Genomic DNA, 16,445 nt, shown 5'->3' on the forward strand with positions numbered 1-16,445 from the left:
GTTTGTGTTTATCTTTAACCGTTTAAAATCTGGAGCTTCTATAGGCTACATAATTCGACAGCGCAAAATCATATTTAAAGCGGTCACGCCCTGCATTCGCTTATGATGCACGCCTCTCATTTACGAGGTTATGATCAGATTTAAACGATATTTTGTATGCCTTTACTGGATGTATTTTAGAGTTGACCTGTGAAAACCGTTTGTGTTTATCTTTAACCGTTTAACATCTGGAGCTTGTATACCATTGGTTGACTGCGCAAAAATCATATTTAAAGCGGTCACGCCCTGCATTCGCTTATGATGCACGCCTCTCATTTACGAGGTTATGATCAGATTTAAACGACATTTTGTATGCCTTTACTGGATGTATTTTGGAGTTGACCTGTGAAAACCGTTTGTGTTTATCTTAAACCGTTTAAAATCTGGAGCTTGTATAGGCTACATTGGTCGACTGCCCAAAAATCATTTTCGAAGCGGTCATGCCCTGCGTTCGCTTATGATGCACGCCTCTCATTTACGAGGTTATGATCAGATTCAAACGACATTTTGTATGCCTTTACTGGATGTATTTCAGAGTTGACCTGTGAAAACCGTTTGTGTTTATCTTAAACCGTTTAAAATCTGGAGCTTTGATAGGCTACATAATTCGACATCGCAAAAATCATTTTTAAAGCGGTCATGCCCTGCGTTCGCTTATGATGCACGTCTCTCATTTACGAGGTTATGATCAGATTTAAACGATATTTTGCAAGCGTTTACTGAATGTTGTTTAGAGTTGGCGTGTAAAAAACGTTTCCATATACCTCAAGCCGTTAGTGGTCTCAAACACGTTAAAGCCTGTACTAATGAAAATGATGAAACACCAAATGCACAGTGAGGACAACACTTTATTGATGGAAAAAGCACCTTATGAACCCAATTTCCACACTTCAACATTTTCAAGTTGAGTCCCATAGTTATATGAAAGCAGAAATAAATGGGAAGAGAATAAATAATTACATTCACAGCAATTGGTTGATTGGTCAGTTAAAAACCTGCATTTACAAGTACGTAGTATACATACTAAACAAGGATCTTTAAGTAAACAGACTAAAATAAAACAAAAAGGTTAAACAATATTGTACAGCTGAAAATGCAATGATTTGCTGAATTATCAAGAAAATTAAACCAGATATCATGTGAAAATGAGGTTGAACCACGCAATTGTTACAACATGCTATCATGCAGACTACTGGTCAAAACTAGAGGTTCTCGATTTATTTCTGATGAATCACTTTTACTGTCCGATTCTACATCAGAGTGCAAAACATTCTCAGAATTTACATGAGACCATAATCACCATGGAGGTAAAATAATATCAACGCCTGCAAATGTTTGAATACAAATTCTTAATTTGGGTATAAGAACTAATAAATAAACTTGCAGGCAGGTAGAACAGTGGAAAAGAAATAACACATATTCCGATTTGATTCATGTAAAACTGAAGTATGTGGTGCATATCTCGACATACAATTTTCTCCTGTGAGGCAAGTAACAGGTTGTATACATCAATGATTTTGCTGACACTTTAAGAGAGAGCTGTTTTTGTCGACAAAATTCTTCCGCAATGAAAGAGTTTCTTCAATTTTTTTTATATGGAATGTTCCTGTTGATTTTTTCAAGCTTTAAGCATTTTTCCAGATGGTGAACTGCAATAAAAAAATAAAGATAAAGTGTATGCTCATTTGACTTGACAATTATGGGTTAAACAAAAGATGCTTGAGTTTGGTCACCAATAAGCAGTCTAAGTGTTATAAAATAGAGTTAATATTCAATATTGGGGGTTTTAGCTGTGCTAAAATTCAAAATAACATGAGCCAGAAACACAAAAAGAGTTGAGTTCAGAAAGGCAGTAACAAGGCAGCCACTTACTGTGAATCATTTCAATTCAAATTCAATCTACAAGTCCCTCATATGACAGTGTGGTGGTCCTCACTTTGCTTCATATAAAGGTAAGAACTGGAAATTCTTTTCACTGAAAGGTCTCTTTGCATTGCTTCATTGCCAGAACCTTGATGGCTGAAGCCAATCAGGTACTTTAATCTTGATTCTTGGCTCATTTAGTTTTACATTTTAGTTTTAGTGTTTAACATATTCATTTTACAGCTTAGAATGCATTTGTTTTTGTCTTGCTGTTTTACAATTAACTGCCATTTTGATATAAAACCCAATTTACCTGCGATTATTATCACAGCAAAAATAATATTTGCCAATAAAACACAAATTTAATGCTCCACTGCCATTACCGATAAAACCGTCCGCAATCGGGCTGTGTTATAACACAGGTTCTAAAGATTCTAATCCCGCCCGATAAGAAACGCATTATTCTGCGTAACACAGCCGATTTTAATCGGGGACTTCCAGACGGATCGGGTGAGAAGCTACGTGTATGGAAATTACATAAATCTAGAAAATCACGCTAGAAAAATGATCTCTCTATTCGGAAGCACATACTCCTGTGAGCAGTTCTTTTCAAAAATGAAGCTATTCAAGTCAAAATGCAGAAATCAGCTATCAGATGAGCATTTGTCAAGTCAACTTCGAGTTGCCACTTCTTCTGTCAAAGCTGACATTGACAAGATCTCGGGAGAGAGGAGATATCAGACATCCCATTAATCCAAGAGTAACTTAATTGTGTGTACTTTTCTTTAAAATAAACTGTTTAAAAAATGTATGTGTTGCTTTATTGTCTGGCCCTCAGCATCATTTTAACTGCAAGTTGTGGCCCACTGCGATAAACAGTTGCACGCCCCTGATCTAGAAGATCATTTGCGATCGTTTGGTGTGAACTGAAAAAGTTGCTCGCGTACCACCTTGGAGACCTTCGCGTACCACTAGTGGTACGCGTACCATAGTTTGGGAACCACTGTGTTAGACTGATCGAAAAAAGTTTGTTTTTCGTTTCGGATTGAAACGGATTTATTTTTCAAACCTAACTAACGTACGCCAGAAGAGCCTCTATTAACTTGATATTTTACGCCTGACAGCAATAGCTTGTATACGTTCGCTAGTTTGTTACGTGTGTTAATCACATAATGTATAGTTTTGAGTGATACTTAATTGATTTAAACATACTGTATGGTTAAAACATATTTTTCAAAAACAAATATGTACGTTCATCAATTCGTTTTGCCCAGAGATTTTAAATTGTCGCAACTTCATCTTGTTCAACGTGCAGCCTATATGAGACTTTGGTGTCGTCACGGGGAACTCGGCTTAACTCTTCAGCTCCTGGACAAATAGGAAATGCATTTAAATGTCCTGCTTTGTTTGCATTGAGACACTAAGCTGTCATGACATGTTACGTTAAGGGTCATAACCCCTGAAGCAGCTGTACTTAGCTGTTGTAATTGAGCGTTTTGTTGCGGTTTGGGACATTGCTTTAATGTTGCCAATCATTACATTTGTGTCTTGTTCGAAACGGCCGATCTTTTTTAGTGCAATTAATATTTGATGTCGACCTTGAACGTCCCGTTGTAATAATTTTACGCTAATCGATCTGTTTGTTTTTGAGCTTGCAATCTAAAATGTGAACATTGTCGGTATGTTCTTTTAAGTCGAGTGATTTTGCTTGATTTTTAAGCACATCCGCGTATAACCCGCCAGTGTTTGTAGTTTACTAGTGGATTTGGCAGCGAATTAAATCGTCAATAGTTTGCAACGGGGAATTTGTATCGCTGGAAACACGTCAACTTGACTTTAGTCAATCGATGGCTGTTAGCCTGCTTATAAGGGGTTCGATTAACGGCAGGAGTGACAAACAAAAATACATGTTTTGTCATACAGAGGATTTACACCCTATGTATTTTTTCCAAATGTTGCATCTGTTCATGGTGGTACTATAGCCTAATTTTTCCCAGTCCTTATTATTTACAGTGCTGGATTAACCATTAGGCAAAGTAGGCACGTGCCTACAGGCCAGTCAAAAATCCAGGCCACTTTATAATTTGACAACACTGATAATTCTAATCACAAACATTACTGCCAAGGTAGTGGTGTATATAGAATACATCGTTCAGACGTTTCGACAATCTCTGTTGTCATCATCAGTGCATGTTTTCAATCAAGCTGTAGAACACTACTTTTCAAGTCCGTGTATAGTGTTCCTAACTGATAATTCTAATTTTTTATTTGGCAACCCTGATTTTCGGGCCACTTATAAAATGTGCCTACAGGCCAGCAGACCCTTAATCCGGCACTGATTATTTACGGTAGAATCTATACATAAACGGCGCCTTTGGATAGTAATTGACCATACTTGATCTAATGCTGATGCTTCCCAAATCTCTTTTAGTTGTTCCCCAACTAATCAGTTATTAAAACCGAATGGACTCTTGTCTAAAAGCATAAGTAAACTATTTTACTTTATTTGAACGAAAACGCATAAATAAATAGAATAAACACCTTGTTATAGTTTAGACAAGCTTCTTTGAAACATAAAATATTGTAAAACAATCCCAATTCTATTGAGTTAGCCCAAAACAATCGAATACTGTTGTATTGTATCTGCCCAACTAAAACTTTTCTTGCAACTCGCAAATCAGCGTTCGACATGCTTGTACTGTGATTTCCGCTGGATTAGCGTTCATAAAGTAAAGTTTAAACTTTGTAATAGTGAAGCTACGACACGTGAATATTTTATGAGCTTATTTGTACTTCGTAGGGGATAATTTGAACCGACAGGAACTTCATGTTAGGCTTTGCTTTTCTATCAATAAACCGCCCACTGCTACACAAATGCTTGCGGTCAATAAATGTCGTATTGAAAGGTCGCTGGTTTTTACAGTAAATGTCACGTTTAAGGTGAATGTGTTTGCACATAGACAACATTTCGCAAACGCCAATGCAATTGTTATTTGTTAATTTGCGTTCAATAATTTCTGTTATATTGTTTGCAATACACTTATTCGCAAATAAGTCGTTACTTAATTATTACTTGTTAGTTAAATATTATATTTGGGTGTGTTCGTTTTGTATTCTGGGTTGTAATTATTATGCGGGTTGTAAACACATATTTGGAAGAAAATAAATTTTCACCATACCTCTGATTCAAACATGCAATTTAAAAATATATGCCAGCTTTATACACGTTTGAAAATAAGATTCCAAGTCACCCATCTCGGCACAAAGCCCACAATGTACGCTACATAAAAGTATGTCGTAAAAATGTCAAGCAGAGAGATGGTGCGCTGTTATGTTCGTTTTAATCGAACTATAAACCAGCAGAGGGTTGTTTCGTCACAACATAACGCGTCTATCCTGACAATATAATTGCGCGCTAGCCAAGCCTGAAACAATTCAAGTATTTCCGTTTCGTTGCGCTCATATAACTGACTGTGACTGAACGCTGTGTGGGGGCTGCAGTAAAAGCTTCATTAGGCGCTTACGTATGTAGTTTGGTAAACAAATCTTTCGAAACATGTATGATCGATGTTTGATATTTTATTGTTATCTTGTATAATGTATTGTTACTGCCTTGTTTTAATACCAACTGTACAAATATTAACTTAAACTACTGAAGCGTTTGTTTAACACTGTGTTATCTAAAATTGGGGGCTGAAGTTGTTTTAAAACAAAACACGAACATGGGCTAAAAGTTGGTGAGATTGAGACCAAGGGTAAAGCCCGTATCAACCAGTTGTCATCAAACTTTAACCCCAAACCTGAAAAGTTTGGCCCGACTTACAGTATAGTTCAATTAAACTTTATTTGTGCCGCTCACCTAAAAACTACCGAATATGTTAAACATATGTATACCAGCACACAATGATTGATCTTTAATATCGCAAGCCTAAAACATTTGCAAAATACCAAACTGAAAATTGACCCTTTTGATTTCATGGGTGTCAGAAGATGCGACTTTGTTGTTGATATGTTCATCGCAATGTTGCGTCAGTTTTCCTTGTGGTTAACGGTTTTGTTTTAATTGGCGTAAAAAGCAGAAATGACAGAGGTTACAGTCAAATACGTGAGAAGTAGTCAAGTTCGATATGTTTGTTAAAACTCAAATTAGTGTGCAAACCATTTGAAACAAAGCAATTAAGCTTAATACAAATACAAACTAAAAACTAACTGAGGTTCCATATCTCTAACAGGTCGCTCGTACCAGTTATTTCGCTTCCCTATTATAAGAGTTTGAAATGGATCAGACAACATCATCATCAATTATTATCAGCCAATATGGCAATGAGTCTTTCCATCGTTCTGACTGCTTCCTGTCAAGCAGTGACAACAACGGCACAGCGGTTCACAGTCTTGAGGTCGTCATCCTCATGTGCGTTTCCGCCGGAATCTGCAGTTTCCTGACCATCGCCGGAAACGCTGTCGTCATCCTTTCATTCGTCATAAACAAGAACTTGAGGAACTTCAGCAACTATTTGATCCTGAGTTTGGCTGTGAGCGATTTTACCATCGGGGCTTTCTCTATGAATGTGTTTACCACGTACACCGTGAACAACTCGTGGACGTTAGGCACTGTGATGTGCAAAGCATGGTTGACCGTGGATTACACCGCGAGCAATGCTTCAGTAATGAACTTACTTGTCATCTGCTTTGACCGGTAAGTCTGGGTTATGAACGTCTGATGACTAAACTACAAAACAGACTAGAGTCATACATATAATCGAAGCAACTATTTTTTCTAATTTTGTCGAAGAGAAAACGCACGTGGGAGTTGTGGTCACGTTTATAATTATTTGTAAAACAATAAACAAAACCAGAGACGAAAATATCGATGAAGATTTGCTAACCTTAATACATTTTTCATTTGTTTTACTTGTTTTACTTTTCATTTTACTGCAATACTATACTTTCACACAATTGTACTAACGTATAAGTGTAAAATATAACAAAGTGTTTCTTTCCAAAGACTAGACTACAAAAAAAACCTCGAGCTTCCGTCACCCTACTCAACAACAAAAAATGCATTTGTTATCACGTCTGCCATTTTAGACACGGCGTGTAACAACTAGTTTATTAAAAAAATGTGAAACACATCCATGTAGCAACCATTGTCATTAAAACCCAAACTATAATGTTCACAGGTATCTCGCAATCACAAAACCAGTCAAGTATCGCAAGTGGTGCACCCCCAGAAGAGCCGGTTTCGCTATAGCGGGAGTATGGGCTCTTTCCTTTCTTATGTGGGCGCCGGCCATTATTTTATGGGACGTTATTTCGGCCAACAGTCAGATACGCGATAAGGAATGCTACATTCCTTTCCTCGACAACAACGCAGTGATCACGGTTGCCACAATCTGCATCGCTTTCTACTTCCCAGCATTGCTGATGTGCGCTTTGTACCGCCGGGTCATCTACAAGCTAAAGAAGCGGAGACAGTAAGTGCATAAACTCAGATGCTTTTTGATCTTTAACAGCTAAAACTTTAGACTATACATGGAGTATTTTTGTTTTATAGTTACTTTTATTTGTGTTTCACACTTCCACGATGCAACAAAAAAACGTTCCCATGGCCGTAGATCCGATCGGACGCAAATAAAGCGTCTAACTTTTATCGGAACTTTTTTATATGGATAGTTGTTGCCGGTGACAGGCTTTAAACAGTTTTGTGAAAGTGTATGGTTATTATCGATGTCTTCAAACGAATTCTAAGATAGATTGCATGTAATTATGGTTTTCGCCAAAAGTAACGTGGTTGCCGCTGGTCGATCGGACCACAATTTGAAACAAGTTCGATCAGACCGACGGCAATGGAAACGGGATAAAAGAGTGATCATAGCTGTTATAGTGTTGCCTATTTTCCAGATATATTTATTTTGCAAACAGTTCTTTTGGGGTAGAAGAGTTAAGCAACCCTGTATGCGAAACCGCCAAACGTTAAACGAGTAAAATAGTTTGAGGTATGGCATAAAACAACAAAACTAATCAATACATCAAAAGCAAGTTGATAAAAAATGTGCCTTTACTGTTTCTGTGGGTCTTCATAGGAGACCGGCTGTAACAGTTTTAGTTGAAGAGTTGAAAAGTTTTGTTCGACCTTGAAGTTGACCTTCGTTGATTGCTGATGGTGGTGATGTGGATTGGGAGGTTTTGCTGATGTGGTTTGGCTTGTCTCTTATGACCAGACTTGTTGATTAATTGTGTCTTAGTTCATTCAGGGTCTGCAAAGTTCAGATAAAGGACATTAAGTATTGAAGTTAAAGAAATATGCTATGAAATGTTAAAACACTTTTACTGTAGCTATTATGTGACGATATATACATGGCTATTGTTAAAATTTCCTAAAACACAAAAGTATCGATAAAATGGTTGAAAACGAATTACTTTAAAAAATCTTACTTGGGTTGCGTTGGCGATCGCTGCATTAAAACTCGAAAAATATTTTTCAGCGAAATAAGGCCACCTGAATAAAATTCAAACAATGGCTAAAGTCCAGTGAATTTAACGGCACCAGTGGGGGTCATAGACGTCACAATGCCCAAGGCTTCTCCAAAAAGGTTGTTTGGCCTCACGCATTGATTTTATACCTGAATAACCAACACACGAGATTGAATTGTTTACGAATTTAAATTCAAACGACGTAAAACACTGTTTGAATACTAAAGTACTTGTTTGTCGTCGAAGTAAAAAAACGAAGTTATAAACTGAAGGATGACGTTTGGTTTGTTTGTTTGTATGCCTGCATAAAATTGCCGTGAATTATTAGTGTATATGCTCGAAAAGCATACAATAACCGTGATTGGGAAACCTCTTTTGTCTACATGAACTCTATATTAGTTAGTTTATAAACATGTGTAATTGCAAAAGCCATGTGCTTTTTACAAACCGTATCAAGAGCCCCAGAAAAGCGATACTTGCAGCGGTCGTACAGTTCAACTATAAATAAATTACTACTTGTCATTGTGTAATTTTTGCGAACCGGCAAAAACCATTTCCACATCAGTGAAGTAATGTATTATGCCCTTCAAGTCATGCAAGTCCGAATTTATCGGTTGTACAGCTGCTGTGGTAATTTCCAACAGGCCTTTTAGCATTGTTTTGCATGCAGCAGCCAATTTGTGTATCTCCTACCCACGTAACCGCGATACCAGTGCCACTTTGACGCTTAGCTGTTTGATTTTGAAACTGGATACTCAGATCTGTTGCGGGTTTTCTCGCGATCAATTAATGACCTTCCTGGGTTTCAGTTCGCGCCAAGAATCTCTCCCCTTTCGCACCTTCCAAGCACTTTCCATCAAAAAAGGTCATCTGCCTGGACTGATCCGAGAAAAGAAATAGATATTTAAAGACTATGAATTCGCGATTTTTACGTCATTATTGATCGCTAATGGACATTAGAACGCCGAGTTCCTTGACACTTTTGTCACGTGACGTCAAACAAAAACTTTCGCCGAAATCACCATTTTTCTTTCTTCGCCAACCCACATCACCCTGCTTGACCTGTTTCTGTTTTTGGTGATGCACATCGATAGATTAGAGATTCACTATTGTAACAAAAACTGACAGTGTTTTTAGGGTCCATTTCGCAAATGGAACGCATTAGTTTTGCATGATTAGTTTTGTTTAGGGATGTTTTTTGTTACTTTTAGTTGAATTGGTTTAATTTTTACACGTACTGAATGGAGATTTGGAATGTACATTGTGATTTGCAAAACATATATTTTTAAACAACAGCTGAAACTGCGTATTTTTATTCGTAGTATCATAGTTTTAGATTCACATTTGGCAAAGCGAGTGTAAAACACCATGGACAAATAAAAATAAGATAAACTTGTCGCCTTTCCCTCTTCACAATCACGAGATTGGGTTACCTTAAAATTGTTTTGCTTTGAAGCCGACCAGGCAGTGTTATCCATTATTAACGACTCTATTTGGTTCACGTTTGGTTTGTCCAAGAAAAAAGTGTTTCCTTGTGAAAAATTTTCAAAGTATTTTGTAAATCACAGCAGCGCTTGTCGAGAATTGGAAATATTTTCGCGAGCACTGATTTGTGTTTTCGAGTTTATTTGCAGCCTTGAATTGTGTTGTTGTCATGTGAAAAGAAAGTTTTTGCAAAAATCAAAAACAAATCTGCAAACTTAATTCAAAATCATTTTATCGTCAGTTTGCACAATTTTAAAATTTGCCATGCGCTGGTAAAGCACAAATGCTAAGTGGTTTGCATGTAGAACCGCGTAGCTGCGTTTTTGCATTGTGCTGGTGTAAACCGACACCCCAACCACGCGACGTGGTATCCGCCATCTCCAATACAAGTCAACGCATGCTACCAGCCTTGCATTGTGTTGTGGTGTGGCTATGCCGTCGAGTCATGCTTCAAGCAAAAGCCTAAACAACAGGAACTGCCAACCCTAGTCCCCGATACTGCAAATAAGTTTAATGTTACTGAGGATTTTTTTCACAACATGTTGATTTTTGTTGGTCCGAAACATTTGAGGGTTACACTTAAATAGCCTCCTTATTTTTACTCAATAAAATGTCCTGAAGAAATAACAGTAGGTTTGGAACGTGGGATGTGAATTACTTTGTAACCTTTCGTTGTTACGCTGCTGTTAAAAGTTTAACCTGCGCGATAACTTTGAAAAGTGCTGAACACGAAATTTTCTGACCTGACAACTTTATCGGCTCTGTATACGTCACTTAGGCGACATTACGACATGACAAACCTATATTGTGTCGACACAGCGTTTAAGATTGACGACAATGAACTTTGCGAAGCCCCACAACTACAAAAATCATAGTATGGTGAAGTTTTATTCAAAACGGTTGATTTTTGTACCTTCCTAAATGTTTGGTGTTTGTTACAGGATCTTTCCCGCAAATAGTGGGCATCATATGTCGACGATCACTGATTAAATGTGTAATTTTCTGGAAGAATAATTGACGAAGCAACAGTGCTTCCTAATCAGAATCAGTCCACAAATAGTCCTAACCGTTATATATTTCGCATATATGGGCATCATCAGGCGCTATTGTTCAAATAGAATCAGAAAATTATTAATTATTCTTTCCAGTGTTGGAGGCTGAATGTGCGTTAGTGGTTTCTGTTAATGTTTTTCCGCCACTTTTAGAAATTGTTTAAAACCACATTCATGGCAAGTTTATTTTTCAGTGGTGTCCGTTCACTTGTCCAAAGCACGACCTCGTCGATGGCAGCGCCAGAGAGCGAGTGTTTTGAACCCGCGACCGACGAACATAAACTCATCCGCAAGTCGGCTGCAGGGAGGGAATCCTTGCAAAGGAAGAGCGGGAACAGCGAGCGAGTTGCAACCTCCCGATCTTCTTTGAAAAGCATTCGCGAAGCGTCAGCCCGGTCTCGGCGTTCTACATGCAACTCGCTCAATGGAAACCATGCACAGGAAAAACAGGTGGTTTTGCGGCGTCCGGCTGAGTGGTTTAACGAAGCAAATCATCAAAAAACAAACGGGCATCAAGCTAACGGGGAAAAGCTGTCCGTCACTGAGTCCATGCGTGGACGCAGGGCTTTGTCCACGAGCACTGACCACAAAGGGACAGCCGAAGCCGATGTTCTGCAACGCAGCGTTAGTTTTTCGTCATCGTTTCGTTCCCGGGAAGTATCCTTTCGCAACGCATTTAAACGCGGTTCGTCTGTTTCTACTCGACAGTCCATGAGGGTGGTGCGCGAAAAACGGGTCACTGTGCTTTTAAAGTTCATTCTTATGTGTTTCATTATTCTCTGGCTCCCTTACAGCCTTATAGTGGTCGTGACGGCGTTTTGTCGCAGTTGTGTGGTCCCTGCTTACGCGTGGAACGTGGGTTACTGGCTATGTTACCTCAACAGCACTGTAAACCCATTCTGTTACGGTTTGTGCAACGAAAACTTCCGGCGAACTTTTAAAGCCATTATGACGACCCGTTGGTGGACAAAGGACGCGCGAAAGTATTTGAGAACTGGACGCGTTGCTGGAAAACGAAATCGCTCAGTCAGTAGAGACTCGTCGGAAATTAAAAAAAGAATCACAAATTTGTACCGGAAATGAATTTAAAAGCGCCTTCGTTGTTGTGAGTTGTGCCTGCAAAGCTAAATTCAATCGTGTACTGTTTTGGCCCACACATTTTGAAAAACAAAATTGTGATAGAAAAAAGCTTTTCTTTTGCGTCAACTTTAACAAACAACTGACCAAATATGCACAAGGGTGTCTTTATAAAATATAGCTACAACTTTACCTTTAAAAATAACAATAAATAAGATAATTAACATGTTGTCCTTGTGTTTAGGATACTGGTTTAAAAAATTGATAGCAAAATCAAATTTATGCTGTCGAAAGTTTATTTAGCGCTTTTTTGAGTTTCTATATTTCCATTTTGTTTGATGTAACATTACACCCAGTGGAGCAATGTAACTGCAGTAGCTGCCGTTATTGTTGCTCTTTTTGAAGTGATATAAGATAAAGTGTACAATGTACATGTTAACACGAATACCCGACGAAGCTGTATGTTTATATGGCTGATTTTTTTCGAAATTAACATATCAAGGTTATCACAATACACAAAATCGTATTCACCAGTGGCTCGTAACCTCGCAAAGATGAAAAATAAAAATGCTAAAAATTTTCATTCTTTTCTCGTCCCAACACCATTTACAACTTTTTTTTTTGTATTTTTATAATTTAAAACGAATCCGGACGTCTGATCAAACCTCTATACAGCCACTGGTTTAAACACAACAAGCACCGATATATTGCAGCAGAGTCTTCAACCTTATGTTTTTGAGCGTTTACCGTATTTTGTCACGTGACCGACCTTATCTTCCTTGTCTCACATTTTCGCGCGCAACACAAAATTAATACACAAGTATTTGTTGAGTTGTCGAAGAATATTAACCACAGCAGAACTGCCAGAGCGGCCTATACGAAAAACAGAATGTTCTGAAGACTCATTTAAATTGTATTAATGATAAAATTCAAATCTGAAATTTTAAGTCCTTGGTTTGTCAGTGTGATTATGTCACAAGTGACGTCATGTAAATAAAAAGGCCGGAAAAACAGAAATGATATGAGTAGAATCAATTACGCCAAACAAATTCAGTTTGAATATAGTCACGATATATTTATAGTCGCACCTATCTTACTTGCGGAAGTGGTTGAAAGAAAAAAACAAGTCGTCATAATGAAGTATGAAATGTCACGTGACAAAGCTCCTCTCGTGACAACCAATCAGTCACCTGTATTCTGTCTGGGATTTGGCTGACGCTGAAACGATGCCGGATATTGAAAGATTGCTTGCAGAAAAATAAGAGATTTGCGGTGTAAAAAGCAAGAAGCGGTTCATTACAACGTCTGCAATATCTCTGCAGTATGTTGTTCAGCATGCCAAATTGTAACAACGGAAATGAGCAAAAAAACACATCCACCAAGCCGGAAATAGCTGCACAACATTAGTAAACTACGTAAAGTAAACTACGGCTTAAACGTTTGACAATATCTTCAGATTTCATCAACCAAATGATATCACACATTCTAAAACAACTTTTACGGCAAAGAGAAATTAAAAACAAAACGAAAATGTTTAAACTGTTAATTTGTTTTGCTGACAGTGTTGATCAATTAAGGTTCGACAGCTGGTCCAACCAATTTTCTGTTGATAAATATTGATCTGTTATTCGAATTGCTTCTGGAAAAGCGTTTTGTTTACAGATTTTGTGTTGTTTTTGGCGACAAAACAACGTCATTCTTTAGCGTCATCAATCACTTCATTGATTTTATGACAGAGCAAAAATGTTGGCACCAAAAACATCTACTTCTTTGAGGTGTTTTAAATTGAACCTCAGCTCGTGAACATCGCGTCAATATGTCAAGCGTAAGCCGAAAAGTAAATTACTGTGTAGACGATGCGGGCGTACGTGGACAGGTAAAGAAAAACAAAAAAATCAGGAATGGAGCACTTAAAAAATCGATGCGTTAACCGAACTGAAGGTTTTTATGCTGTATGGCGATTAACGTGGGGAGGTAGGGGCTGGGACGTGTGGGTTTATGCTTTTAGAATTGAAATCGATACAAAAGTGATGAATGGGGACAGACGTATATATGCGCTCACGTTCACCACAAATGTTAATTGGTCAACACGCTATTAGATTAAATAATTGCTTCTCACCTTGTTGATGTCTGAGTACAAGCAAAATGTTCTCACGAAACCCCTTTGCCGAATGGTCCAGCGCGCCTGACCCATATACAGACATAAAAAAACTGATCGGGATTCGTCCCCGGGAGTGGCCTGGGTTCGAACCCCGTAAGAAAAAAACAAAACAATACCCCGCCCTGTTACCGTTGGTGCGGATTAACATAGGCAATATATGGACGATTCTTTTGATCACTGATTATTGATAATAAGTCAGTGAATAATAAAAGAAAGTTTACGGTAAACGGTTTTACGCAGACCTTTCCATTAGTTTTACACTAATCAGACGGACCAGCACTACCAGTAACCAACATTTTTTGTATCTGTACGGCAAACTCAGTGAGTGAAAAAGAAAGCTGTTGACATTTTATAATCACAATGCACTTGTTTGTAGCGATATTTCGAAGCAAACAACATTTTTAAAATCCTTCAATATTACGGTTTTTTAGCACAGCTATTACGAATTACTTTATTACTTTGCGCGTGTAATTTTACGTGTCCAATTTTTTTCCAGTAAACTTAACAAACAATTAAGGGTTGTGCCTCACCCTCGCTTTCTTATAATTCTTTGGTTTCGTTTTAAGACCAAAATTGACACACTTGGCGTCTCGTTTTACAAATTTACAAACCACAATCCTATAAGCGGTCGCAAAATTACGGCCTCCGTCTTGTTTCTGCTATTTCCCTGTCATGTGATGTGCCACAAACTAGACATCAATATTTTACATCGTCCATTGAACCCATGATACTGCAATTACGCCAAGTTGTTTGAAACGAATGTTGCAAAATACTTTTCTTTACTTTAGTTTAACTTGAAACAAGTCAAGTTTATTAACCTACTTAATGTTTTCCAGTGTATACATTTCAGGTCAAAAGAGTTTATATTAATATGACATAAAGAGGTTTTACCAGATTATAAAGTCTAGCTATATGCATATAACATTAAAATGCCTTTAGCTCCAAATATATTGGCCATATACTCAATTTGAACACTCCTTTATCATGAAACAGTACTCGAAATGCAAAAAGAAAACAATCATTTGCTGGTACAACCCAAGTTGATATGAAGGGTTTGGACCTGACGTGTTTGCTTGCAGCTTTTATTTCGACAATCAGTTGTGGCCTTGACATTGAACCAATCTGTCTGACAGCAACAAGAAACCAAACGCTGGCTTAATTCGCATCATACTTGTTTCAGACGACTTTGACGCATATCCAGGCGACGTTTTATTGACATATTGCTGCGTGAAATTTCTGATAAATTGTCGGTTGTCAAACGTATTTTACATTGCTGCCAAATCGATGATTTTGTTCATTAATTTTTAGGCAGGCACGAACCGCAAATTATAGATTGTTCAGCTGTGATTACAGGGTCTGTCGTGGCAAAGGCGTACAGTTTGCATTGTAACTTTACATAAAATTGGTTGTTATTTTGGCGCTAGTCGTGCATTTCTCGTTCTTAGGTATTTAAAGGGTTTTTTATTATCACGGGATGAACTTCCGTTAACCCTCCAGTAGCCAAGTGCGGAACATTTGAAGGGTAAAATGTAAACCTACCATGCGTCCTCTTTTTGGAGGACATGTCCACCTTTTTTAACAAAAACCAAGTTGTCCTCCGAGGACAAGAAAAAGTCCCCAAATGTCCTTATTTTTAAATAATTTATAATTTACAAAAAACATATGTGACAATTATGCCTTTGAAAACAGCCAAATATACACCTTTAGCTTTTTTTAAAGACTACAGGTATAGATTTCACATTTTTGGGAAATACAAGCTTATTCTAGTGTTGTAATGTGATAAACGTTTTTTATCCAGACGATTGTATACCGTCTAATTTCTGAGGCTTTAATTTTTGGGGGTGGTATTTTTTCATGTTTTTTCAACAATGTGTCCTACTTTTGAGGGTAGAAATATGGTAGGCCTGTAGCGGCCTAGGCATTTTTTAAGACTGGTCGCACCGCTCCATCTTTTTATTAATACCAGTTAAATTTTGTATTACCTTGTAATTTGACGCGTATGGTAGTAAATTGATGGACATTTTATAGGTTTACTTGCTTGTGGATCCGATAAATCGCATAATAATTTAGCGATTATTACCTACTAAAATTATGATAAAAAATGATGAGATATAATTTTTCAATGTCTACAGTTAATTTTTATGTTTGAATAGCCTTATTTTTTATCTTATTCTTGCGTTTTTGCGCCATTTTGAACTTCACCGATTTTAACAGTTCAAAAAAAACAAAATTCTATAGAGATCGTATATATGATTTCTGTGGTGACCTCTTTATCATTCATGCGTATCAGTTTT

General features: G+C 37.6%; 1 protein-coding gene and 1 long non-coding RNA gene across 2 annotated transcripts in view; one reads left to right on the forward strand and one right to left on the reverse strand.

The window, feature by feature from the left end:
* Positions 1-12,821, forward strand: part of LOC145237936 (muscarinic acetylcholine receptor M2-like) — a 19,262-nt gene extending 6,441 nt beyond the window's left edge. Inside the window, exons 2-4 of the mRNA XM_080100938.1 lie at positions 6,135-6,598; positions 7,083-7,376; positions 11,108-12,821. Of these exons, the coding sequence (XP_079957064.1) occupies positions 6,180-6,598; positions 7,083-7,376; positions 11,108-11,996 (1,602 nt within the window). The 5' untranslated portion in view covers positions 6,135-6,179 and the 3' untranslated portion in view covers positions 11,997-12,821. The remainder of the gene's footprint in view (positions 1-6,134; positions 6,599-7,082; positions 7,377-11,107) is intronic.
* LOC145237939 (uncharacterized) lies at positions 870-2,795 on the reverse strand. Its single transcript, XR_013862052.1, has 2 exons — positions 1,912-2,795; positions 870-1,688 (listed from the first exon to the last, which is right to left on the reverse strand). It is a non-coding gene; the product is annotated as an uncharacterized LOC145237939 (long non-coding RNA).
* Positions 12,822-16,445: the final 3,624 nt, after the last annotated feature.

This window comes from Phallusia mammillata, chromosome 7 (assembly GCF_965637545.1).
Source record: "Phallusia mammillata chromosome 7, kaPhaMamm4.hap1.1, whole genome shotgun sequence".
NCBI lineage: Eukaryota > Metazoa > Chordata > Ascidiacea > Phlebobranchia > Ascidiidae > Phallusia > Phallusia mammillata.